At 48.8% G+C, this 26,096-nt stretch overlaps 2 protein-coding genes across 2 annotated transcripts in view; one reads left to right on the forward strand and one right to left on the reverse strand.

Annotated features, from left to right (window-relative positions):
- Positions 1-6,206, forward strand: part of PDZD8 (PDZ domain containing 8) — a 63,190-nt gene extending 56,984 nt beyond the window's left edge. Inside the window, exon 5 of the mRNA XM_036335846.1 lies at positions 1,556-6,206. Coding sequence (XP_036191739.1) covers positions 1,556-3,753 — 2,198 coding nt within the window. The 3' untranslated portion in view covers positions 3,754-6,206. The remainder of the gene's footprint in view (positions 1-1,555) is intronic.
- Positions 6,207-7,254: 1,048 nt separating this feature from the next.
- Positions 7,255-26,096, reverse strand: part of SLC18A2 (solute carrier family 18 member A2) — a 28,425-nt gene continuing 9,583 nt past the window's right edge. The window contains exons 4-16 of the mRNA XM_036335847.1: positions 24,916-24,974; positions 24,579-24,662; positions 24,191-24,283; positions 23,421-23,510; positions 23,294-23,337; positions 23,164-23,224; positions 20,548-20,643; positions 18,507-18,585; positions 18,282-18,333; positions 17,569-17,632; positions 15,119-15,238; positions 14,852-14,985; positions 7,255-9,552 (exon numbers count right to left, since the gene is read on the reverse strand). Coding sequence (XP_036191740.1) covers positions 9,451-9,552; positions 14,852-14,985; positions 15,119-15,238; positions 17,569-17,632; positions 18,282-18,333; positions 18,507-18,585; positions 20,548-20,643; positions 23,164-23,224; positions 23,294-23,337; positions 23,421-23,510; positions 24,191-24,283; positions 24,579-24,662; positions 24,916-24,974 — 1,078 coding nt within the window. The 3' untranslated portion in view covers positions 7,255-9,450. The remainder of the gene's footprint in view (positions 9,553-14,851; positions 14,986-15,118; positions 15,239-17,568; positions 17,633-18,281; positions 18,334-18,506; positions 18,586-20,547; positions 20,644-23,163; positions 23,225-23,293; positions 23,338-23,420; positions 23,511-24,190; positions 24,284-24,578; positions 24,663-24,915; positions 24,975-26,096) is intronic.

The following is a 26,096-nucleotide window of genomic DNA, read 5'->3' on the forward strand; positions in this document are numbered from 1 at the left end:
CTAGGTGATGTCATCCACAGAAGAAAAAGCAGGAAGGGTGGACTTCAGGGGGTTGGGGGAGGTTTGAAGCTGGTGTTTTAGAAACTCAGTTGTTTGGAGACCATTCAACAGAATGCTAAGGCAGCACTGAACACTATGCTGAAGACAGAGACGATAACTTGGGGCTGGATCAGGTAGTCAGCTCAGGAGAAAGGGGAGGTGGCGGGGCTAACAGAGCTGGGAATCAGAAAGACAGGTAGATGTAGAAGAGGAAATTTCCAGGGCAAGAGAATAGAAAATCTTGATGTGAACATCACTGAAATCTTGAGACTGAGGTCAAGGAGAAAAGCAAGTGCTATCAGGAGAACCATCTGGGCCAGGAGAGCGAAGGAGGAATGATTAGGTCTGGAAATTACCTTGAAACAGTTCAGTGAGCAGACAGAATTGTCACAGGTGGGAAATAAGAGATTGTGACCAGAAATTAATTTCCAAGTGAAAGATATTTGCTGTGGTCAAGTTCCCAGTGATGACCAGGTCTAAAGCAAGGTCTTACTTCCTGGGCAGCTGAAGTAGGAGAGGATATAGGCTGAGGAACTCTACAGTCAGGTTATTAGATGGGGCTGATGTTACTTTGATTTATTTAGGATGGCCCTAAGACCTTTGGAAAGCAAAGACCTGTCTCACCTTTCTCTAAGTCCCACAGAAAGGGATAGCTTGGGTAAGTACTGTTTGGGGGAGGGTAGTGAAAGGGCAGGAAACAAATGGAGCCTGTAATGATACACCTAGAAGATGGCTAGCTGGAAGAACATACTAGAAGCTGCTGGCTCTGATTGCCTTGGGGAAGGAAGAGTATTGCTGGAGATGGAGGTCGAAGGGAGATCTTTTCCAGTATACACCTTTTGTACCCTTTGAATTTTGAATTATGTTAATGTAGCACCTATTAGAAAATAGTAAAATGAACACTTAAGATAGGTATTATCCATGTAGGTGCAGATAGTAACCAACTTGTTTAACTGTAAAGCAACTTATGCCTGCCTTATTCTTTCTGGTCCTGAAAAGGATTAGTTTAATGGGTAAAGCTACTAAAAAGAATCTGTAAAAGAGTACATTATTCATAATATAGTATTTTGCAGTTTATTTCAAACATCAGTCTCTTACTTTGACCCAATTGCTTGTAATCCCTGGTATATTTTGGGATTTCCTGCAATAAAATCAGTTTCCCATCTAAGTCTGGTTTAACCATTAATAAAATCCTTATTAGGTGTCACTCTGCTCACTTTAAACTGAGAAATAGTGTCATTTAAACGTAGGAAGGAATGGGAAGCAATTGGGAGTTAGCAGCTTGGCACCCTTCTAAGGATTTTCGTGTCATCATTTGGTTTGAATAAGTAAACATTTCTAGACTATCCAGGGTTTGAGAATTAGCACACAGATGCATCCAAAAGCCAATCATATATTTTGGAGGTTTCCCTATTACTTTTTCGTTAAATATCATGAGTTAATGGCAATTATATATAGCAATTTAGGTAATTCTCATTGCAGTAATTTGTGTTTCCCTTTCAAAATTTTAAAACAGGTGTGAAAATCACATCTACACTGCAGGTGCTGAAGCTAATCAAGCAGGCCGGCGACCGCGTCCTGGTGTACTATGAGAGGCCTGTGGGCCAGGGCCACCACAGTGCAGCGCTGCAGGATCATTTCAGTCAATTGGAAGAAAACTTTCTGTCAGGCCCATGCCAACCACATTATGAAGAGGACACTGGGTTGGCAGTAGACACTGAAAGCAGAGACCTGGATTTGGAATTTGAAGACTTGGCAAGTGATGTCAGAGCACAAAATGAGTTCAAAGATGAGGCACAGTCGGCAAGTCTTAGTCCCAAACGTACTCCAACGACACCTTCTGTTAGACCCCTTGGAACGATATCACCAGTTTTAAATCGTAAATTAGCTACAGGAAGTCACCCACCACCACCCAAACTCCCATCCAAAGAAGGAAACAAACCTTTAGCCCCAAAACCTTCTGAGACAACAGACCCAGCACAAGTGTCAAAACCCACCCAGGGATCCACTCTCAAACCACCCGTGCCACCACGACCGCAAGTGAAAGCTCCTTTGCCTTCTGCAGATGCCCCAGGTCAGGCGGAACCAGATGTTCTTGAAAAGCCAGAAAAGGCGCTGCCGCCTCCTCCTGCAGATAAACCTGCTGAAAAGCAAGCGAAAAATGTGGATCACATGGAAGATGCAGCTGCATCTAAGCAGTCTTCAGCGAAGCAGGAAGTGGGGAAAGACTTGCCCTCGGAAAGTTCCTGCCCTCCGAAGGACAGTTCGGATGACCCTCAAACGTGGGAGTCTTCAGAAATTCACTATCGTAATAAGCTAGGGAAATGGACAAGAGCCAGAGCCACCTGCTTCTTCGACATAGAAGCCTGCCACCGGTACTTAAACCTCGCCCTGTGGTGCAGGGATCCTTTCAAGTTGGGGGGGCTCATCTGTTTGGGGCATGTGAGCCTGAAACTTGAAGAGGTGGCTTTAGGATGCCTCACTACATCAAACATGGAGTACCTTTCCAAGTTCAGACTGGAAGCCCCAACACCCAAGGCCATGGTCACGAGAACCGCACTCCGCAATCTGAGTATGCAAAAGGGATTCAATGACAAATTTTGCTTTGGTGACATTACTATTCACTTCAAATATTTGAAAGAAGGAGAAGTGGACCACCACCTAGTTACTAACTTGGAGAAAGAAAAAGAATTTCATTTGGTCGAAGAGGTTTCTGCCCTGCCGAAAGAGGAGCCCTTAGTGGGACAGATGGGCTTAACAGAAAATAAACACAGTTTCCAGGACACTCAGTTCCAGAACCCAACGTGGTGCGATTACTGCAAGAAAAAAGTCTGGACTAAAGCCGCTTCCCAGTGTATGATCTGTGCTTATGTTTGCCATAAGAAATGCCAGGAAAAGTGTCTCGCCGAGATTCCTCTCTGTGGAGCGACTGAGAGGCGGATAGACCGGACCCTGAAAAACCTCAGGCTGGAAGGACAGGAGGCCCTCCTGGGCCTGTCTGCCCGTACTGACGCTGAAGTTAGCAAGTCCGTCACTAGAACCACAGGCTTGACGAGGCACATCATCAATACTAGCTCTCGTCTGTTGAACCTGCGTCAAGTCTCTAAAACTCGCCTCTCTGAACCAGGAACTGATCTAGTAGAACCTTCACCAAAACACACCCCCAACACGTCAGACAACGAAGGCAGCGACACAGAGGTGTGTGGTCCAAACAGTCCTTCTAAACGGGGAAACAGCACAGGAATAAAGTTAGTAAGGAAGGAGGGTGGTCTGGATGACAGCGTCTTCATTGCAGTTAAAGAAATTGGCCGTGATCTGTACAGGGGCTTGCCGACAGAGGAGAGGATCCAGAAACTCGAGTTCATGCTGGATAAACTGCAGAATGAAATTGATCAAGAGCTGGAACATAACAATTCCCTTGTTAGAGAAGAAAAAGAGACAACCGATACAAGGAAAAAATCTCTTCTTTCTGCTGCTTTAGGTAAATCAGGTGAAAGACTACAAGCTTTGACACTTCTTATGATCCACTACAGAGCAGGCATTGAAGATATCGAATCTTTAGAAAGTCTGACCTTAGACCAGCACCCCAAAAAAATAGGCAAGTACACAGATGACCCAGAAGAAGACTTTGATAATGAAATAACCCAACTAATAGACGCTCAGCCATTCAGCAGCATTTCAGATGACTTATTCGGCCCATCTGAGTCTGTGTAACAGACCCGTCTAATCTTTCAAGCAATTGGGGAAAAGTATCTAAAGTACCACAGATAAAACCATGTTTAAACCCCCTTATAATGCACTTCGGCCTGCTTCTCCACAGCTACTTGCTTGTGTTAATAAGAATGAAAAGGTGGTTCCAGCGAAAACATGACCAGCTCACTAAATTGGTTGTTTCAGATTGCATTTATAGCTCTGCTTTTTGGGTTTATACTTGGAATTTATTTTTACTAATTTATTTTTAACTTTTTCTAATTATGGAATTATGTAAGCTGACTTTTCATGTTTATGTTTGTTGTCTCATTGTGCTATTTTTCTCTTTTTTGAATTAGTGTTAAATTGGATACTGTCCAGATTCTTGTAATGTTTTTATTTCTATCACGGTTGTAACAGATTGTTGCATGCCCAAATTGACAGCAGCAATCATTGAGGGAACAGTTTTTGAATCTTTGTGTTATGAAGTTTGTCATCCTACTTGAGATTTTTATTATTTTGGGGTCATGGGGGGTGCTTTTTGTTTTTGCCAAATGTAACACGAAAGCAGACACTATGGCTTTAGTCAGTTATGCTGATTTAGTAAAAAAAAAAAAAAAAAAAAAACCCTTTACATATATTGCTTGCTTCCAATGCCTCTGTGAAATTTTTTTCTAAAGCTTTTGTGTAGTTGAAGTAGAGTGAGAATATAGTGATTGATTTGAAGAGCTTGCACTGCAAACAAAATGTAACAAAGAGTAAATATAGAATGCAGTTGGTAAAGAATTTTGTGGAGAGAGAACAGGATTATTAAAAAACAGCAACTAGGTTTTTGAAATATAATTTTTCAAAATGTTGCTTTCCTTTTAAATGGAAGTTCTAATCATTTATGATTAATTTTCATCTCCAGTTCTCCCATAGGAAATAAAGCATGTGCAAGGATATTTAAAGTTTCAGAGGACTGTTCTTAAAATGACCGTGTTGATAACTGGTTTGGCTGTTTTTTAGAAACTTTTTTTTTTTTTATGCAGGACAATGTTGTGAAGGAGAAGAATCATGCAAAATAGATTTACTCCTTTGACATCCTGCAGGCTTAAAGGAATGGTGATCATTCTGAATGCTTCTGTAATTCAGATTATCTTCATTTAAAAAAAAAGAAAATTAAATAAAAATAGACAGTATAGATACATAGAAATTGGGACTAGTTCTCTGAAAAGGAGGATCTACTCTCATACTTGGTCCATCGTGTGGATATCTGAGGGAAACATGGCTGAGGGAAACCGTTAGCAGGACCCCTGTTGGTATTTCATAAAAGTTTTGGCCTTTTATTTGCCTATAAAAAGATACATCTATGCATAATTTTCCCTTTTGTAGGTAACTACTATGAAGATATGTAGTAAAACTGACATGAATTTAAAACTAGATGGGATGGCTTGTATGGCTGGCAGAAAAAAAGCATTTTAGTATGGATTCTGGCCCACATCTATAGTCCAGGACACCATATGAGAGTTTAAGATCAAGCTCTTCCATTGGCCATGAATGAACTGTATGACCATCGGCAAGCCACAAAAGAGCCCTGTGTCTCAGTTTCTCCAGCTCCAAAGTAGGAATAAACTAGATTTAGTCTACCTCACAGGATTGTGAGGGAAACAATAGCATAACTAAGTGCTCTGCACGGTAAAAAGCCATTCAAATAACAGGTAGGATGCATATGGGCTATAAAAACATTACTGAAGGAAGGAAAGTTACTTCTTTAAAAATCAATAGCCAATTCTCATTTCTGCTATTAAGTGAAATATTAGGGGAAAATGCTTTCTTGGCCAAGTTAATAACAAAAATATAGCTGTGTATACCCCCCGCTTTGTTTATTTAAGCATGCTTGCATTTTAAAAGAACACTGCTATAGAAGTCTTGATACACAAAATTCTCTGGAAGCTAAAATGTTAATCTGTAACATATGCTTGAAACAATCTGCCCAATATAATAACCAACTTCCATGTATGAAAAATAACTTACCATCCATAACCTGGGAGGTGGAGTGTCTGCAAGTGGCTGGTGCCTAGGGGTCGTACCACAGAAGTTTCGGTGACATCCAAGCATGCTGCTGAAATGGGTGCATTCCAAAGGGCTGTAGAAGTAATGCAAAACTTTGGTTTCATAAAAATCTACTCATGCTTTAAAATACTTAACTCTGTAGAACCACAGTTATGGAAAGTTCAGTAATGCTGCTCATGATATTTGTAAAATAATACCTTTAACATAGTGCAATATTTTATTATATATATATATATATATAGTGGGAGGAGCAGTAGGGGCATCACAGTTGCACTCGTGCAACGGGAACACCCCAAATTGCCCAGGGGAGAGTGAGGTATAAGGTCTCAATGAAAACAGTTGTATTATATTAAGTTCCTGATGTAATGTCGCTGCCATGCTATGTGATCAATAGCTAACAGATAATAAAGAAAGCAAAACCACCACGGGAAAAAGAATATCTTCATTTGATGGCATCTGAAAAGGTGACTGCTGCCTCTCTCTGGAATTACAGCCTGGTAGAATCTGGCCACACAAACAAGCTCAACAGTCCGTTTGTGCTAAACAAAACTGCTATTTTGAAAACTGCCTAAAAGCATTACCTTTTGGGTTTACTATGGTTTTACTTATGGATTTGCCTCTGCTCCCTATTAGTAATTAGAGTAGTGAAAGTGTATTTTTTACATTGGTATTAAATGATTGGGCTAGACATTTAGACCCTCAAGTTGAGCAACGTTTTAGCGCTGTTTTGGAATCAGAATTAATATCTACATTCCTTAATGTCAAGACCTACATTCTTCAATATCAGAACTAGTTGAATACTATGTGGCCACTTGTGACTTTTGAGAAAAGAAAACAGCTTAATATTTGAGGGTACTGTCAGGTTCAAAATGTAAGTAAATCTGAATTTTTTGACAGACAATTTGAAAATACGTGGCTTTTATTAATAGTAAGATAATATAAAATCAAGTTCCCTAAAAGTAGATAAATTTAAAATCACTTTTAAAATGTATTGTCTTTATTTCTAAATTGAGATAACAGCTTTCTTTTAAAAAATAGGGTGGTCCCTCAATCCTTTAAAGCCATGGATCCCCTAAACAGCTGATTAAAACTAGACTCTTGCCCCTAAAAGATACACACGCACACCGTAAGTTTTACAGGACTTGGGGCCACAGGCCCCGTGTATCAAACGGCCACATAGGTTAGTTATTCTTACCAAATATATTGGTTCACAGCAATCAGGAAAATAATACAACTTTCTAGATGCAAGGATAACTTGCTGCATGTTTCCGCACTGACATGTGACTAGTTAACATATTTCAATGTAAAACACTTTTCAAAGCCAAAATGTATGGTTCACTAACCTGGAGAGGAAGTTACCTGATGCCTGCAAGCAGAGAACAGTTTTTAATTAAATATCAACCGCCAATACCTTATGTATTTGATTCCAAGGATCATGTCTGGTTTATAAAGGAATACAAGTAGGCACAGTAGTGTTCAGAAGATTTATTAAGTAAACTAGCTAAAACATGGCTTAGGCAGGTACACTTGGCAGTCAAAAGAAAGAATTGACTATTCATTGCTACCTCATTAAGGTTTTTGTATCTGTTTGCCAGGTACACACATAAAACCACCTCTGCTCAAAAAAGAAACTCGGCTGTATGTTCTTTGTTCTGACATACGTAATTATTTTTTTTAAAGTCTCTTTTCAGTCTTGGCTCACCCCAGAACATTAGTCACATAAAAGACCCTACAATTCCCCATTTTTCCTGTTAGATACAACTGATATCTTTTGCTCCTAAAACAGTTCTAAAAAACTCCATGTATCTTTTATGTCATCCCTCTGGATCAATAGCAGGCATGCCTTTCCCGGTCATTTTGAAGAGACGAATCTTAAAGGCAAAAATAAAGTAGAATAACATACGGTGCTGGGGCTGGGAGAACCACGAACCCGCCAGAGGGCCGATTTGCAGCTCGCTCCTTTGGAAGGTTCTCCCCAGTGGGAGTGGAGAACGGCCTGCCTCAGAGCCACGGGCACGCGCCTCTGGAGCACCTTCCAGAAGCCACCCGATCAGCTGCCCCATGCGAATTGGTGAGTGGGAAGCTATGTGCTTCCAATTCACGGCACCTGACAGCCAGGCTGCAGACCCTGCCGAGGCCCACAGGAAAGCTTCGTAAAGCAAATGGAAAGTCAGCATCAGCTAACTTTCCTAGAGAATTGAAAGGTTGAAGAGTCCTCTTAAAGTCCTTAGTTCCTCCTCTTCCAAGTTAAACAATTTCTAACTTAACAAAAACATTGACATAGGTGATTTTCATTTACAATGACAGAACTATAGAATTAACCAGTAGTAGCTGAGGCATTCCACACGATCACCACTGCAGTCATATCATACAAAACCTGGTGTAAACTGACAGTGTTCACTAACACAGTATAGGTTGGGAAGGCACGACAATGTCATGCTTAGAGAAACTACATCACACAGCACTAGATGACACAGTAATACAAAGACATTTTCAGATGTTTGGTTTTTTCCCTGCCTGTGAAATGGGGGGTGTCCGGACCACCCTATTTTTACCTGGTTTCCTAACATGATTCAAGACCTAATTGCACTCATCGTCATTTAAAACTTTTCACATTGATGTGAACAACTTTCAGAAGTCTAGGAAAGAAAAGTTAAAACTCAAAATTAAACACTTGGATAATCTCCAAACAGGTCAAAGATGATAGAGTCTGATTTTTTTGTTCATGTCATAGCAGCTATTAGCCTTTTACCTTTATTTTCTAACCTTGAACTAGATGTTGATAAGTCTCGCCATGCTTACACAACCTTGACTTGTGTAATCTACCCTCAATGTTCCTTCATCCAGTAAGATAATCATATATCTTAAAGGGAAGCATCTAGTTGTTCATAACTGTTCATTTTAGATGCTTTTCTCTGCTTTCAGAACATTTGCTATTTTTCCCCTCATTGGCTTCAATGTTTGCTGCCAACCACATGACATGTAAGCATATCATTTACATACAACCAGCTGTTTCCGGGTAGGTGGTTACATATAGATAACTAGTGCCAGCTAAGTTTTACAGATAAATCCAAACGGTAACTGCCTCAAGTTCTTGTCCTCTGCGTTCGAGATAACTAGCTTTTAACTCATACATATATTGATGATAATTACAAGCTGGAGAACTCAACACTCGGCGTCACTACGTAACCATACGCTGTCTTACTTGATTGTTCAGACTTCCTTCTAGTGTCTTATTGTCGGAAGTGTCTCGGAGATAATGTGTACTTTAGTTTTAAACACTCATTACCAATATTCAGAAAAAATATAAGGTGTGCTTTTTTTTGGCCCAAGTGTTCGTGAATGTAAGTTAAAAAGTTATATCTGATTTGGATTCAAATATTTATAGATTTACACTATATCTATTTCGTCAAAATATATTGTATAATATTTAATAAAATCAAATACATAAAATAAAGTTTTCAACACTTTATACAAACCCCTAGAAAAGCTGCTTTTTCTTTATAAGGCTGCTGGCAATCGACCATACCCACGGAAAAGAAAGGGTAACCTTTGGTTCTACTGTTTCACCAGGGACGTGTGGGATGACTAAGATGGTTCTGAATGAGTCACTGCACAGGGAATACTGCTTCACACAACGAAATGCTCTGATGACTTCTGAGGGTCTCAGTCACTTTCAGATTCTTCATCACCTAGCGGATACGACTGGACATTGTTCTGAGTGTACATTTTTGTTTTAACAGGGTAGTTGTGATCCATGAGAATAGCCTAAAAGAGAGCAAAGGGCAGATATATTAGCTTCCTGTTCAGAAAGATAAAATGGTTTTAACCAACCGTTTCTAAGATTTACTAGTGTGTGTGTGTGGATGTGTGAATGGATGAATGGATGGATGGATGGATGGATGGATGGATCCACCCACTATTCAACAGTCATTTGGTGCAACTGCAGCTGCCTGGCCCAGAAAGCCTGGAGTCCTACACTCGTGAACATTCAGGGAAGAGGATATACCAGAAGGGGTCTCTGCAGTGTTTTCATTCTACCTGCAGGGCCGTGAAGTGGATTCGGGGGAACCTGTGAGCTCTGACGAAAGGCAGGTGAGGTTTAGGAAGAGTTGTACTTAGAATCTTGGAACTGGGGGAGGGGTGGCCCCGGAGGTCACCCAATCCAACCTGTTTGCAGACTTCGCGCACCAACACTAAGTAAGGACGTGCTCTCTCCTGAGGACGCCAGCTCTCGTGTTAGAAACATGCGTGGATGGACTGGACTGTCTCCACTGTCTGTGGATCGGGTGCCGATTCCCACGTCTTCACGGATCACCCTTACCGTGTTGTAAGACCATGGCTACCGCCCCTTAGATCACCCTAGGCACAAACAACCCATGGCCTTATCTTCCATCAACGCCACTTCAGACCACCTCTCCCCAGTTCCTGCTGCCCAACTCCTGCTCAACTGTATGAATTTTTTACAAACACATTTCTCTTGTGAACATGAGAAACGGTCCGCTGATCCTCAATTGACCGGCACTTGAGTCATCATTCCTCCTGAACATGTACAGACCAAGCCCGGTCTGATCACACAGCTGATGTGTAAATCACCCAGGACCTCGCGAAGCATGTTCCGTGAAATACCTCAACTTCACAAGTGTCGCGTGTGGTGGGCTGATAGCTCTGCGTGGTGGCACAGGCTAAGGAACCGGACAGGGATGCACAGCTGGAACTGGGCCGATGTGGGTCCAGACAGCCTCCAGCCTGAGTCGCCTCACACGCAGCTCCACGGTGCCATCCATCGGGAGTGCGAGGACAGCAGGGGACGCGGGGTCAACTAAAGGAATTCTCTCCTCAGGGTATGTCTTCCGGAGGTTTCTTCCACATGAACTAGTCTCCTAATCCCTTCTGGTGCAGTTTGAAAATCTCAATGGACACATTTATGTGGATGAAAACATTGCAGCCTCTCTTAGCATGCCTCAGGTTTGATAAGCTTCTCGGACTTCGCTCTGTGCTTACCGCACTTCTTTTCTCCCAAGCATTCTAGAATGTCTGCCTGTGTGACCTGCTGAGATAAGGACTTCCTTGGCCCTCTACGTTAGGCTGGCAGCTCCAACCGTCAGCTGCAAACTTAGCCCCACTTTTTATTCCGCTTCTTGCCAAGTGAATTGATCATGTATTTCATAAAGGGCTCAATTTCTAAAAATAAGTAATTGAGGTAATTGACACTGTGCACCAGGACCATTCTCCCCTGTGGATGGTCCATGTTGCACAGAAGGCTTAACCTCCCTCCTCCCCCCCTGCAAAATCTTAAGCCCACCACCTCTTTTTTCTTTTTTCAATCCTCACCTGAGGATATTTTTCCATTTATTTTTAGGGAGAGTGGAAAAGAGAAGGGAAGACAGAGAGAAACATCGATGTGAGAGAAACACATCAGTTGATTGTCTCCCACAGGAGCCCTGACCAGGGCCCGGACTGGGGAGAAGCCTGCAACCGAGGTCCGTGCTCTTGACCGGAATCGAGCCCAGGGCCCTTTGGTTCACAGACCAACACTCCATCCACTGAGCCAAACTGGCTAGGGCGCCATCTCTTTTTTTAAAATTTTTTAAAAATTGATTTTCGAAAGAGGAAGTTTGAGGGTAAGAGAGAAACACTGATGGGAGGAAACATCGATCTGCCTTCTGCATGGCCCCTACTGAGAATCAAGCCTGCAACCTGGGCATGAGCCCTGGCCTGGAATGGAGCCAGCGACCTCTTGGTACATGGGACGATGCTCAACCACGGAGCCACCCCAGCCGGGCAGGGACACGTCTTTAAGTAGAGTATAACACAGAACATACCCGGCCTTTTTAGCTTCTGGTGGCCCCATCCTTGCCCACCCCGCGGCATCGAGGAGACAGCAGGAAGGACTTGGTGAGTGGATGTGCAGAGAACCCAGAGCCACTCGGGGAAAGAGAGCTCCAATCCTCACACCGCCTGCTTTCCTGTCAGGGCAACCATGGGATGCAAGAAACATGCCCCGTCTTTGAAGCTAATTCTTCAACCGGAAAGAAAAATCCACACAGAACGCGGCTGTTCCCGATTGGGTGTTCTGAGAGCTACGGGCTGCATGCTGATTGTCTTACAACTGGAATCCAGTCTTCTTCAAAGGATCGTGTGCTATTGCTTAATCTTGCTGCGGCACTGAGTTAACAGTTTTTTCCTCTTCACCGGCATTGCCAACTCAACACTGATCATTAAAAACAAACACACAGCAGCAACAACAAACGCCACGGAAATCCAGTAAACCAAATGGAAGAGAAACTCAAGTGCTCACAAACCGGCTCAGAGCTGCACGACGTGGGACCCGTGCGGACAGCACGAGACCGTTCGCTGCAGAATAGCCGAAGTCCAAGCACGCCAGCAGAATGCGGCCTGATGAACGAATTATTTGCTACGGTTTGTATTTCTTATTCCCGCTCTCACGTCCCCCAGCATTTGGTAACTGTGGGTCCTGACTGCTGACACTCAAAGGGGCGGTCATCAATCCCTTCTCGGCCACGGCCCACCTGACCTGCCTCGGTCCCCCTGGTCCTAGGAGCTATATGGGTCTCCACAGTGAGCAGGCAGCACTGCTGGCTGCCTCTCACTGCTGCCAGCATGCCAGCCAGTCAAGTGGCATCCAATGCAATGCCTTTTATGTTGGCATCGATGATGGGCAGCGAGATGCACTTTTTCTCCTGTTTTTAACGGTTCATCCTGCTAAGGCACTGATGAAGGATTCTGACATTTCACAGCGAAAGTGGCTTCTGGGAGCCTGTAATTCTTGTTGCTTTGCCTTTCAGGACTGTCTCTTCCATTTCCTGCAGCATTTTTCTTTTTCAATGAACTAAAGCCTTGGCTGAAATGTGGAAGGAGGAGCAGCCCTCGGGGCAGCCTTCATTCAGCGGCTCTCAGAGCAGCAGCTGGCTGGGCAAGCACCCCCACCGCACCCCCGCTGGTCCTCCGACCTCACCATTTCCTCCCGCCCCCAGATAAGCCATCAGGCTGTCAACGAACGATAACCCCTTCTGCGTTCTGGGGTCTGAACAGCAAAAGGAAGCTCTTCTCACAGAGGGAAGAGGGGGAGGATGGGACAGGGGCCGAAGTCAGAGGTCTGGGTAAGAGCGAGAATGACTGAGCACTTCCTGGGTGCCAGACATGGGCTGAGCCCTGTTGAGATTCTTTCCCCCCCAACAACCCTACGAGGTGACAGTCCTGCTCCAGGGCCCCGTGCCAGCCCTTATCTCTCTCCCAAGTCTGTGGGGCGACAGAGGCATTTGTCGGTGATTAGCCTTAATCAAATTCTTGCTGCACTGAGAATTTCCTGAGCCTGATTTGGGCAAGGTACTGTGCTGGGGCCCGTCAAACAAAGATGGAAAGGGAATCTACACAACCAGGCCGGAAAACAGGGGAGTCCCAGAGAGACCCACAGTAAAGGGCTGTGGAGAGGCAGGGAGAGAGGGGGGCCTCCGTCAGCGTATTTCCACAGCACCGTCCATGCCTCTGTGAGCCAAATGGGTCACGAGTAATTCAAAGTGATGGGGTGAGCCAGGCCAGTGTGGCTCCGCGGATGGGCACCGACCGATGAACCAGGAGGTCACAGTCGGTTGTGGGCTCCATCTCCAGTGCGGGGCATGCAAGAGGCAGCCGATCAATGATTCTCTCTTATCATTGATGTTCCTATCTCTCTCTTCCTCTCCCTTCCTCTCTGAAGTCAACAAAAATATTTTTTAAATGACCAAGTTAAAGTCTACATAATAAAGGGAATAGTGCTGGATATAGTTTTCAAATATATTGAACAGATTGATAAATGCAAAAAAACAAAAAACAAAAAACGCCCCAAGCTAATACAGGCTGCATGGCACCTAACTTCAGGGTCTGCGTCTGCCTTTAAATCCGCTGTTTGGGGGAAATCTTCAAAGGGCAGTTCATGAAGAGCCAAAGCATCCACATCCATTTCAGCTCAACCGTCAGGAAGAACTCGGGCTGCACTCCCAGCAGAACATCGCAAGCGAACCGCGCATCCATTCACGAACCGCAAATGCCACCTCCCCTGCCTGCTTTCTCCCATTCATCCCTAACCTAAGGCCCTCTGCTTTTAGCTGGAGGGGTACCCATCACCATGAGATGTTTCACAAAGCAGCAACACCCACCACCTCCAGCTGTGGATGCTTACCAGAAAGGTTTAAATGGCTGATGCATTTCAAAATTCACACTTAGAATTGAGAGGTCTGGACATATGCAGAAGAGGAACACTTGATATTCTCTCTTGCCTATGGCCATGATTCTGGTTATGAAATTATGAATTTCAAGGTTTTTTGTGTGCCCAACGGTGCATATACAATATTTTTCCCTAAGGGCCTGTTACCTACATGAGAACCACCTCCGGAATCTTAGGCAGGGAGGACCAAGTCACTATTGCTGAAAGCTGCAAGGGCTGGGAGAAAGGCAAAACAGCCCCAGAAACGGCTGATCTTAGGAGTAAGTGCAGGGCGTGCCCGGGCTGATGTCCACATTTTCAAGATGTTCAAGCAACAGAGAATTATCCCATGTTTTTATTTCATTGACAAAAGAGCTTACCGACTGCTAATCTACGGACAAAAATAATTTTACTCTACAAATGTATAAACATAATGCTTGATATAGTAACAGAAGTAGCTTGTCCGATGTGGTATCACCTAAAAAGGAACTCTTACCATGTATGTTTGGAGAGTTCTCCCCAAAAGGAGCAGGAACATACTTTAGAATTAAGAAACATACCTCAATGTGCAGATGGGGGAACAAGAGAAAAATCAAAGAACTTATATACTTATAGGCATAGCCCACTGACTCGGGCAATAGGGTGGTGAAGACCGGGGGGGGGGGGGGGGGAGGACAGGGGCTGGGAGGAGGGGGGTAAAGGGGAAGAAAATGAAAAACATCTATAACACTATCAACAATAAAAAGTATACTAAAAAATTAAAAATAAAACCTAACGTCTCCAAAGGAAAAAGAAACGCTATCCAAAAGACCGTGCTACAATGATCAAGAAACACTTCAACGCATCCTAAAATTTTCTCACCATTTTTTCTTCCTTGGCAGGTGGGCTTCGAAGAAAAAAGCAGAGAGGAGCAAAAAGAATATTAATTATTCCAATAATTCTCATGAGCCACGGAAATCCAATTGCCTTCGCGATAGCCCCGCCAGCGGAAGGACCTTCGGGAAACAGAGAATTAGATAAAGCTCTCACAGGCACCGTGCCCACGGAAAGACGCGAAGGTTTAGGTGGTTCTCAGCAGGCGCGCTGTCGTGCCGAGATAAAAGGTGGTCGTGTCAGCCCACACCTTACCTAATGCGTATCCCATACAGAAGGCCACGTCTGCGATGGCGTACACACTCCCGTAGACGGACACGTGCCGCAGGTCCACCAGGTAGCCCATGATGGGCATCATCGATGAGTCCACCATGCCTGTGGGGCCAGGGAGCACAGTCTATAGAAAATGGTTGTACACTGAAGATGGGACGGATGTCAGGACGGTCCTAACCTCACATCTCTGCTGCCTCCTCCCCTTCTGGCTTCTCCGCCTGCACGTGTTGAGACAGACTCCCGACAACACATCGGCTGAAGACCGATGGCAGGCAGCTGAGACAGGGGCCGGGACCAGGCCACCAGGTGCCTGTCCCCTGCCTTGCCTCACCTCGTCCTCACTGTCCAGACGGCCTGTCCTCCGACAGAGGGCACTCAGTCCTCTGGTGACTCTCCCGCATTCCGGGCTGCTGGTCACTGGCCCTGGGGACCCCCGCCTGCTTCCTGTTGCTGTTTCCCTGGTTCATTAGTTTCTGGTCCACTCGTCCCTTGCCCTCAACGAGGAGACACGCCTACATGCCTCCCCCAGGCTCCTCTCCGTGCACACGTTGGCCCCACACAGTGAGGGGGGTCAGAAGGAATCAGAGCAAGGAGTCTGAGCGGTCATCTGGCCCTACTCACGGAACTAAAATCAAAAGAAGTTTGCTCATTCCTGGGGTGTGGGGGTGCGGGGACAACAAAAAACACACTGCCACCACCAAGACCAGTAGCATAGTTTCTGGTCTCCTGCGTAGTCGGGGACAGGAAGCATAAAGAAAGAGTACAGCCCAGCCGGTGTGCCCCAGGGGTAGATCTTCAGTCTATGAACCAGGAGGCGCGGTTCCATTCCCAGTCTGGACACACGCCCGGGTTGCAGGCTTGATCCCCAGTGGGGGGCGTGCAGGAGGCAGCCGATCAATGGTTCTCTCATCGTTGATGTTTCTCTCTCTCCCTCTCCCTTCCTCTCTGAAATAAATGAAAATATATTAAAAAGAAAAAAGAGCACGTGTTCTGGGTTCAAATCCCTGGCTGGGAGAGTGAGATCATGCCTTCTCTCTCTGAACATCGGTTGCCCACCGCTCCCGTGGGGATGGCAATGACTGACTAGGGCAGTGATGGCGAACCTTTTGAGCTCGGCGTGCCAGCATTTTGAAAAACCCTAACTTAACGCTGGTGCCGTGTCACATATAGAAATTTTTTGATCTTTCCAACCATAGTAAAACAAAGATTTATTTATTTTTTTAAATATATTTTATTGATTTTTTACAGAGAGGAAGGGAGAGAGATAGAGAGCTAGAGAGCTAGAAACATCGATCAGCTGCCTCCTGCACATCCCCCACTGGGGATGTGCCCGCAACCCAGGCACATGCCCCTGACCGGAATCGAACCTGGGACCTCCCAGTCCACAGGCTGACGCTCTATCCACTGAGCCAAACCGGTCTCGGCAAAGATTTATATTTTTGATATTTATTTTATATACGTAAGTGCCATTTAACAAAGAAAAATCAACCCAAAAAATGAGTTCGCGTGTTAACTCTGATACACGTGTCAGAGGTTTGCCATCACTGGGCTAGGGAGACAGCATCTGTGAATTCCCCCAGCAGACCACTCATTCCCTCACCTCCCCAAGGACCAGGGGCAGGAAGATGAGGGAAATTTCCTTCATTCAATGGTACTTGCTGGATCACCGAGTATGTGCAAAGGGTGGGGGCGCAGGGGAGAACAAAAGAGTTGGATGTTAAACGAAGAGGTGAAAATGAATTCCAATGGGGACCGATGCTACGAAGGCGCGTGAGAGGACACCTATATGCTCAGGGGACCTAGCCTGGTCCGAGGGGTCGGCCAAGGCTCCGCTCTCTTTCTACCAAAGAATGAATGCCTGCCTTTCCCTGCGACCGACTCAGCATTTACTTGCATCATGAGGGAGCTACAGGTTCTAAAGGAGAAACAAATGTGCACTATTTACCCAAAATATTAACAGGATTTTCCTAAGGTATAATTTATTGTTCATGTTAGAAAGACTCGTCTCGTTTGCCCGTGAAAATTCCTGTGGCACAGGTGGTCACCACCACACCTGTCCACCTTTTCTGTACCAAACCGCAAAAAATACCTGTGAAGCCTGGTCCCCCAGCCTCACCTGAGAAGGTCTGTTCTCAGATCTGGGCCCTGCGTGGGGGACGCTCTGGTTTGCCCAGGTGCGCCAGTGGCGTGTCGGCTTCTGCAAACACCAGGCTTCTTAAAAATACTGGCTTTCAGGAAACAAAGGACTAGGGCGTGGGGGGAAGCAGGCGTTTTTCTGTGGGCGACCTACAGGCTGCACTGGGGCTTGGCTGCCCGCAGCCTCATCTCCAGCTTCTAGGAAGTTTAGGGGCAGCCCAAATGAGAGGAAACCTTTCTCAGCAATGAGGAAAAACAACCGTTGTAAGTCGAGGCACCAGGCTCGTGTGACTTACCAATTGCGAAACCAACTCCGAAGTTGGGAGCTATGAGTCCATAAATGTTTTTTGCAAAAGGGATCTGTAAGAGGAAGTAAATGTTACACTGAAATCACGTGACATGCAACTCGAAGTCATCTTGGAAAGTCTTCAAAATATGTTGTCTCCAGCCGGGTATGTGTGTTCCCTTCGAAGGAAACGGGGGGCGGGGGGAGGTGGGGGTGTTGGGCAGAACCAGACCCTCCAATCTTCCCAGCTGGAGCTGAAACGGGTTCTGCGAGCACCATGAACACTAGTCAGCTCCCAATGCGAACGATCGGCCTGGTCCACACTCCCTTTCTGACACGGACCCAAAAACCCATTTGGGGTAGGATACTGGCCACAGGAAGATGATGTTTTATTCTAGAAAAAAAGCATCTTGCTGGTGTTCCAGGGTAGTCACCCCAAAGTGCTGAAGACATTGTAATGTTTAAGGTGATGGGGGTGGGGGTGGGTGACATATATCGATATAATAACTTCCAACTGACATTAAGTGAAAATATATCCCTTGGAGAGTCTTGTCCAAAATTTCTAAGATGATAATAAAAAATTAGAAGAAAATGAAAGATGTAAGAAAACGCATTTATCAACAAGCTTCAAACTGCTAAACAATATTTCTTGGTGATTCTTGCCCAAAGCAAAAGTCCTATTTACTGACCATCTCCACTTTTTCGATGCTGTCTTTTACTCACCCATAAAACGCTGATCCCCACAATTACCATTCCCAGCAGGGCGCAAAGCCACCTATGGAAAACAACAACGACCCACCATCAGTAGCTGTTCCTTTTTGTCCCCCAGTCCAAATTTTCAATGGAAATCACAACAATTGCTTGTCACTGCCAAGACAGAAACAGAGTTTTTTTTTTAAAGAACAGCGTTATTAGAAGACAGGGAGTGTTGTTTTCATTTCAGCTTACCTCCCTATCTTGTGCGCGAGTATCCCAAAAATATTGGTTCCAATGAGATAAGAGATACTAGCCGGCAAGAAAGCAACGCCTGTAAATTATGAAAAGGACACCTTATCAGCACTGATAGCGGCCGAATGTTAGGAAAACTAATCATCGCCGCCGCCGCGGGGGCGATGAGAGCCGGTGAAACGCAGCCCTGCGGCCGGCACCGGGGCAGCTAATATCCGGCGGCTGCAGGGCCAGCCCGGACCCCACGCGGCTCGTCCGTCCACAAAGCTGCGGAGACACTGCAGGCACGAAATTCATTTCTCTATCGGCGCCTCCATCTCGGCCTGGCGGGGAGCTCTGCACGTGGACCAACACCCGCGGCGCCGGAATGTCAGGCCAGGGCACCTGCCACCCATACCCCCTTCCCCGTTTTACAGGACAGAAGACAGACAATAGGCATGGAGGCAATTAGGGAACATTAGGGTAAGGACCCCGAAAAGGTTAAAATCACCCCAAAACCCATCCCTGGGATAACTCCCCCCCCCCACCCCCGTTATTTTCCCTTGTAAGTTTATGTGTACTCGCCCTGGCTGGGTAGCTCAGCTGGTTAGAGCATCATCCCGATATGCCAAGGCAGCGGGTTCGATCCCTGGTCAGGGCCCTTGAACCATAAACATGCTAAGTTTACCTGTTCATCATAAATGTGTGCACACGGGATTTTGTTTGTTTTTTCTCCCCAAAATGGGACTGTAACTACTGTCCTATGCCCTTTTTTTCACTTAGCTTTATGAACTTCTTTCCACGCCAAAAAGATAAATGTCTATGTGGTCGATTTGGGGGCCAAGTCATAGGTGACCGAAATTGTCATGTCCAAGGCTGAGTGCTCTCCCAGGAGAGGGACCTCGTGACCTCGGGGCACACCCAGGCTGATGTCCAGCTGCTGGCGGCAGTGGTGGCCTGGCCCGTGCCCTCGGCAGTGAACAGGAGGCTGGCCCAAGGCGGCCCAGGCTCGGCTGCGGGGGATCTGTCCCCGTCGGCTCTCTCTCGTCCCTCTTCACTATTAAGACAACAGGAAAGTCTCTTTCGGAAAGATGGCTTTTCCAACGCTTAGAGTTCACAACGCCAGTGTTTCTTCTTGAAATCGGGGCTACCAGCTTTGACTCTGAGCCTTGCGCACACCTAGTGAAAGTTGCTTTGGTTTCAAATCTCCAATCTTTCTCCAGAAATGATCGGGGAGGCCTCAGGGCAGACTGGCTTCCTGTGAGCCCCCTCAGGACCCTAAGCAGGGCGGGCTGAGTGACCGGGGCTCGGGGAAGGGCTGGGCACTGGGTCCTCGCTCTTGTCACCCAGGCTGCCCCGCCCGCCAAGGCGCAGAGGGGCCTGCGAGGCTCCGGCAGACGCGGGCCCCACGCTGCGGAGAGCACACTGCAGATGGCGCAGAGCAGGTGTAGCCAAGTGATTCTCTTCAACAGCCAAGTCTCTCTCTGAGCGAGGAAGGGGTGACCTCACCAGTGGGGAGGGGACCGTCTGGCTTGGTGCTGCGCCCCACCAGGTCTCCTGAGGAACCGAGGAGGCCTGCGATCTAGCCCGATGGCCCGGGGCCCCTGCCTGACTGTAAAGACTATAAAGCCAGCCCCAGGCTGTGTCTGGAGGGAGAGGACAGAGCAGCTTAAGTGCCCTGTACAGGGCCTGCCGCACTCAATTAGGGTCCTGAGTCAATTAAGGGAAGATGTCAAAACGTCAGCACAGCCTCTCAGCCCAAGCGGCTGCCAAGCCCGTGCAGGACACTCCCAGCCACGGCCACCTTCCAGAAACACCTGGGGCCCCAACTACCACGGGGACCAGAGAGGAAGGAAATCTTGGAACACAGCGGGGCTGGCAATGAGGCATGAGGAGCGGCTCCTCATCTTTGGCAAAGCCACTCCCCTGAGCACTGACCCCATGAAGCGCCACACAGAGAGCCACTCGGTCACCCCGGAACCCCGCTGCTCGGCAGGGGGACGTGATGGACCCGCCCTGGGGACGAAGTCCTAGACTCAGAGGAGCCCGTCCCAGGCCTTACCCAGCTGCCACTTGGGGGAACACATGGTCTCCATCATCCAGATGGGCAGGGCCGGCTCCAGCATGGCGATGGCCATGTTTGCAAAGCAGATGGACCCTTTAAGGGAGCAAGAGGGTTAGTGGGCGTCTGAGGCCCGAGGGTCCCTTCACCACCTCCAAACACAGCGAAACCTCCCGTGCCCACAGCCAGCGCCAGCAGCCTGGAGACCCAGAACTTTCCCTACTTTTGTAAGGAAAAGAAATGATGGGTCAAGGGGATAGTGAAGAGGGTTGGTATTATTATTATTAATTATTATTATTATTATTATTATTACTATTATTACAACTAGATTCCCAGAGTCATGAAGTTTGGAACTGGAGGCAACTTGCAAGATCATTTGGTTTAACTTTCCTGACTTATTAACAAAGGGAGCGCCAATCGTTAATGGAGTAACGACGGTGAGGTCACACGGCAGCACACAGATGCGGGCAGCCTGAGGCCCCTGCACCCACATTCCACCGTGCAATGAGCACAGAGCTTTCTAAGGAAGCCCTGGGGCGCCCCCGCATCCAGGGCATTCCGCACAGAGGTGCTGTTGTGGGATTTCTTTTCAATCAACTACGCATTGAGGGTCTCTTTGCAAATGCCCCATTGTCACTCTGCTAACCAGAACCCTTTGGGAACAGAACCATCTGGACCAAGACACACAGAACTGGTCCCTGAGAGCTCCCTGTGCTGTGCCGGGGGCAGGGGGGGGGGGGGGGGGAATGGACCTCTAATTTGCTAAAATCTTGACCAAAAGAACATTGTGCAATCGTGATTAAGGTGCTCACACAAGGAAGAAAGATCTTCTGTCTCTGTGACATTTACAGGCGGAGACAGAAGCGATGCTGAAATGACTAGATCCTCCCCCCGACGCCCCGCTCTGTTTTCTTAGATTCTGTGTTTGTCTATTCCACTTACATTCATTATAGAGCCACTGACTGCTGGCACTGTTTGCATCTCCCCTGCTATCCAGAGCCCACACCCTGAACCCCTCATCTAGCTGATACCCCAAACTATAAGCCCCCTCCCCTAAATCCACTCAGGGCAACCTGGACAGCCCCGGGCCCTGAAGGCTGCCGGGATGATTTAGACCAGCCAAGGCTCTGCTTTTATCCTGCCCTGCCTTGCACTTCCCATGGAAATGCCAGGAAGGCTCTGGCCTAGATGCCGCCCCAACCCCTTCCTGCCCCGACCACACCCGGTGCTTCCCCGCGTGGCTCTAAGTGACATGGAACACCCCCTTTCTTGGGAACCGTGAGTAATAAAATCTTCTCTCAATGGTACTGACCTCTCTGTGTCATCAGTCACTTCTCTACAGTGAAATCCACTGGGACAAATGAGACACCACCGGCCCCCAACTCCCCCAGTCGAGGTGCCTGGACCTGCTGGTGGGCTGACATTCGGTGCTGGGTGGATCCTGTACCTCCCTTCATGAACAGGGACCAGACGGTGAGGGTCAGAGAGAGGCAGAGGCAGGAGGGGCCCAGGCTGCTCAGCCTGCCCAGGTGTCTGCCCCAAGGTGCAGGGAGTCACCTCTGGGTCCCCATCTCTCACCACACATCTCACCCCACCTGGGCCAGCCAGGGCTCCACAGGCATCTGGCTACGAACTGCTTGTCAGGGACGCAGAGCGCGTCCCCTGCGTGAAGAGGTCACCCCACCAGGTTCGCGTCCCTTTGGACAACAGATGGGACTTACACCAGGGTCACACAGGCGCCCCCTGACCAGACCCTGCAGCAGACAGAGGCTCCAACAAAACTAGCCTGAGGTTTTGGAAAAGCCTGAATTTGAATACCCGCGGGCAGGGCCCGCACCCACTTCACCTGGCTACCGCACCCCTCGTGCTCGGGGCTCCTGCTTACACTAACCTAACGCTGGCTGCAGAGAGCCCTGGCTGGTCTGAAGCCACACTTCAGAGCGGCCCCCCCCTCCCCCGGCCGGCCTGACCCCAAGCATCATGCTGACCACCAAATCCAGGCCAGGCAGCATGAGACTGGTCCCTCGTCGGGCAGCCCCAGGCCTGTGTCCCTGGGATGGTGTGAGGGGACAGTCCCATGGATGAATGCTGCCAGGACCCTCCCTGAGAGCGCTCCTCTGAGCCCACCGAGGCCAAGCCCAAAGGCCCGAGATCCTTTGGCCACAGGGAGTCTCCCGCCCAGGTCTCTGCTGGGCAGGACGCCCGCTGGGTCTGCCCTCGGGGCTCTGCTGTTGGTATCGGTCACAGGGGTCAAGGTGAGTCAGACCCCCAGCCAAGACGCCTGCAGTGAGGCCACCGACTCCTTCTGGAAGTTCAAGGCCAAGCAGGAATGGCCTTTGCCACCAACACAGAGCAAGCGTGACCCAAAACAAACTCGGGGGGGTGGGGCGGGGTATCTCCAAGATGCAGACACCTTTGCCCCAAATGAAAAGCAGCACCTGCAGCTGGCCCAGAGTCAAAACGAATGACGGAAGGAAACCATTTCTGTGACGTAGACCCTCCTGTGCCTCTTATGCCTTTGCACAGCCCGTTTCCAGCCGCTAGGTGAACACTGGTCCTCGCCATCCGCCCCCACCCCTGGGCTGAGAAGGACTGGGGGGCCGGGGGGAGCCCCACCTGCGGCGATGAGGATGTAGGGGTCCTTCAGCAGCGTGGTCAGCGGCGTCCCCTTCTGGCTCTGGGGAGAAAGTGGGGGTTAGAAGAGGGGACGAGGCGGGCGCAGCGCTCTCCGCCCCCCGAGGCTCACCTCTGGCTGCACCCGGGACGGCTGGAGCACACAGAGCTGAATAGCTGCGGGAGAAACACAAGAGGCATGGCTGAGACCCGGTCAGCACATGTGCCAGGCCACGGCCACGGTCCGCGCGCGGACTCACCTCCATCCAGGAGCACCAGGGCAGCCAGCACCAGGAACGGGGCCGTCTTCCCCACAAACTCGTAGAGCACACTCCCGAAGGGGGGGCCCACTGCAAGGGGGAGACAGAGCGAGTCACGCAGGCCCGGGGCCGAGGCCCCCGCCCGACCCCACAAGGACCGTCTGTTGGTTTCTTGTGCTTCGCTCTCATTTTGTTCTAAAAGCTCTTGGCGGTGGTGTGAAGTGCCCTGGCTACTTCCTCCCAGCGGTTCCACATCTGGGACACGGGCAAGAGACCCGACGGGTCATCCCAAACTGACGGTCAGAGGGGAACAAGATCCCGGTCGGCGAGGACTTCATCCCTTAAGCACCAGGACAGGGACTGCGGGCTCAGGGGAAGGGGGGAATGTAACGGAGGAAAGGGAGGGGACCCCATCTCTGGCAGGGAAGATACTGCCCCTGGTCTGGGAGGCCAATGGGGTGGGGGCAGACTTGGAGTTGGGGAGGTCCTCTCAGCATTAACCCAGAGCCATCTGAGCAAAGAGGAAGGATCCTGGCAGACCGTCCTGGTCAAGCCTCCTGTACGTCTGGGCCCGGGAGGTCTGGGGCTGGTTTCCCAAAGTTCCCCAGCAAGTCTGGGGGTAGAGGCAGGGGGAGCCCAGGGCCTCCCCTGTCAGGAAGGCTCCCCGAAAGCAGGGAACGAAAAGGGACAGTTAGGGACTCAGGGAGGAAGGACTGTCGCTGTCCAGCGCAGACAGGCTGCCAGGGCGCCTCCACGTGGACGTTACCTACCTAAGACCCCCAGGGCCAGGCCGCCCAGGGCAATCCCCATGGCGTTGCCTCTCTCCTCGTCATCTGTGTACACGCTGGCAAGCATGCCCATCCCTACCCAGGAAAAGAAACGGCTGAATGAATTATCCGTGACTCGCCTTCCCTCCCCAACCCAGACCTGGGAGTGGCCCAAGCCCATCAGGTTCATGAAAACGTAAGACCAAGAAGGGTCTAATGAGGAGGTGGGGACCCTCTCCACAAGCCCACGCCAGTCACCACCCCCGAAACCTCGATTCCCTGAATTATGCAGCTCGCGAGGTGAGGGGCTGGCGATGGGGCAATGCTGGTGGCCCCTGGGACAGACTGCAGACCCCCGGGCACGGACTTACTCAGGCTCACCCACACCTACCAGCCACAGAAGAGCAGGAGGAGCCAATGCCCTGCAGCGACCTGGCGATCAGCAGGAGGGCGTAGCTCCTAGAGAAGGCGAACACTGCGGGGAGGAGGACCCGGAGGGTCAGGGCAACCAGGTCAAGCAGGCATTTCTGAGGCCCTCAGTCCGAGGGTTTGTTTCCATAGTAACCACACTGTTTCTGCCCATGAAGACCCCCCCTCTATGGATTTCTTTCTGCCGTTTTTACCAACCTCCCCGCCCCAGCCCGGGATCTGTGTTCTCAACTCCGGGCTCACGGCCACCAGAACCCTTCCCGTGACCCACGCTCCAAAGGCAAACACGAGGCACTTACTAATGGTGGAGATAAACATGATGCAGAATCCCACAAACATTGGAACTGGATACCCGACTCTGCAAAACAAAACCACGAGGGGCATCTGGCGGCTGCTTTGTGTTTTCCTAAGGCTTCGCACCGAGTCTCTCCCGCCGACCCTCTGGGATCCGGCGGATAAGTGCTGGGTCAACTTTCCTAAAAATTCATACAGTTGGCGCTTCCTGCGTGACCTTTCTGTGTTTGACTGTCTCGGAGTGTGAATACATTGATGGACTCCCAGTCCGAACAGACATTTCTCTGGAATAAATGTTAACACAATATTGGCAAGTAGCCGAGGGAACAGCCCAAATATACGGCCCCTGGTCCCGCCACTTTTAAAGTATTATTTCTTTCACTGCAGTCTTTGCTAGAGCTTCACCAAAGGCACAATGGCAATCAAATGATTCCAGGATTCGATCGGCCAGCGAGACGGCTGCACTGCATCTAAGAGGCATCGGGCAGCAAGACGTTCAAATCCGTCTTCACTCTGAGCCCAGGGAGGCCGGCCTAGAAAGACAGGCCTCGTTTTCTGTGCACAAACCCTACATCCTAACTGCTCCGTAGGAGCAGGGCCCCTCCAGGGCTCTGCCAAAGACCTTGGCCTTTCTGTATCTCGCCCCCGGCTGGACGCCTGGCCCTGCCCTTAGCCCAGCAAGTCTCACCCCAGCCTCCCAGGCAGCTCACCATCACCCGCCTCCCAGAACCGGGTATCTGATGAGATGTGGGTGTACGCTGCTACCAGGGCGCCTCCCTCATGCCCTTCCTCTCTCTGTTTCTGATTAAGCAGACACCTTGGTTCCTGCCATTTGCATGGGGCATGAGGGTGAAGGCAGCTTCCTGGTCCCCCTGCCCTGAAAAGGGGTGCGACGCTGGCTGCGCCTTTGCTCTCCGGAGTTTGTGTCAGCCCAGAGCAGCCCTGAGCATCTCCAGGCCTCAACTCCCCCCTCCTCCCCTCCCCGCCCCCACCAGCCCTGGATCCTAGGCCAGAAAGTCCTGAGTCCCAGTCACTCAGCCCAGAAGGGCTCTTCTACTCTGGACTTGAATAAAAGTCACCGTTATCACTCACTCAGTTCTCAAGCACTTACACCCGCAGCTCAAGGACGGGGCAAGGACAGCGACCACCTGCCCATTCCACAGGTGAGGAAACTCGGGCACAAATG

Source organism: Myotis myotis, unplaced genomic scaffold, assembly GCF_014108235.1.
Source record: "Myotis myotis isolate mMyoMyo1 unplaced genomic scaffold, mMyoMyo1.p scaffold_m19_p_15, whole genome shotgun sequence".
NCBI classification, from domain to species: Eukaryota; Metazoa; Chordata; class Mammalia; order Chiroptera; family Vespertilionidae; genus Myotis; species Myotis myotis.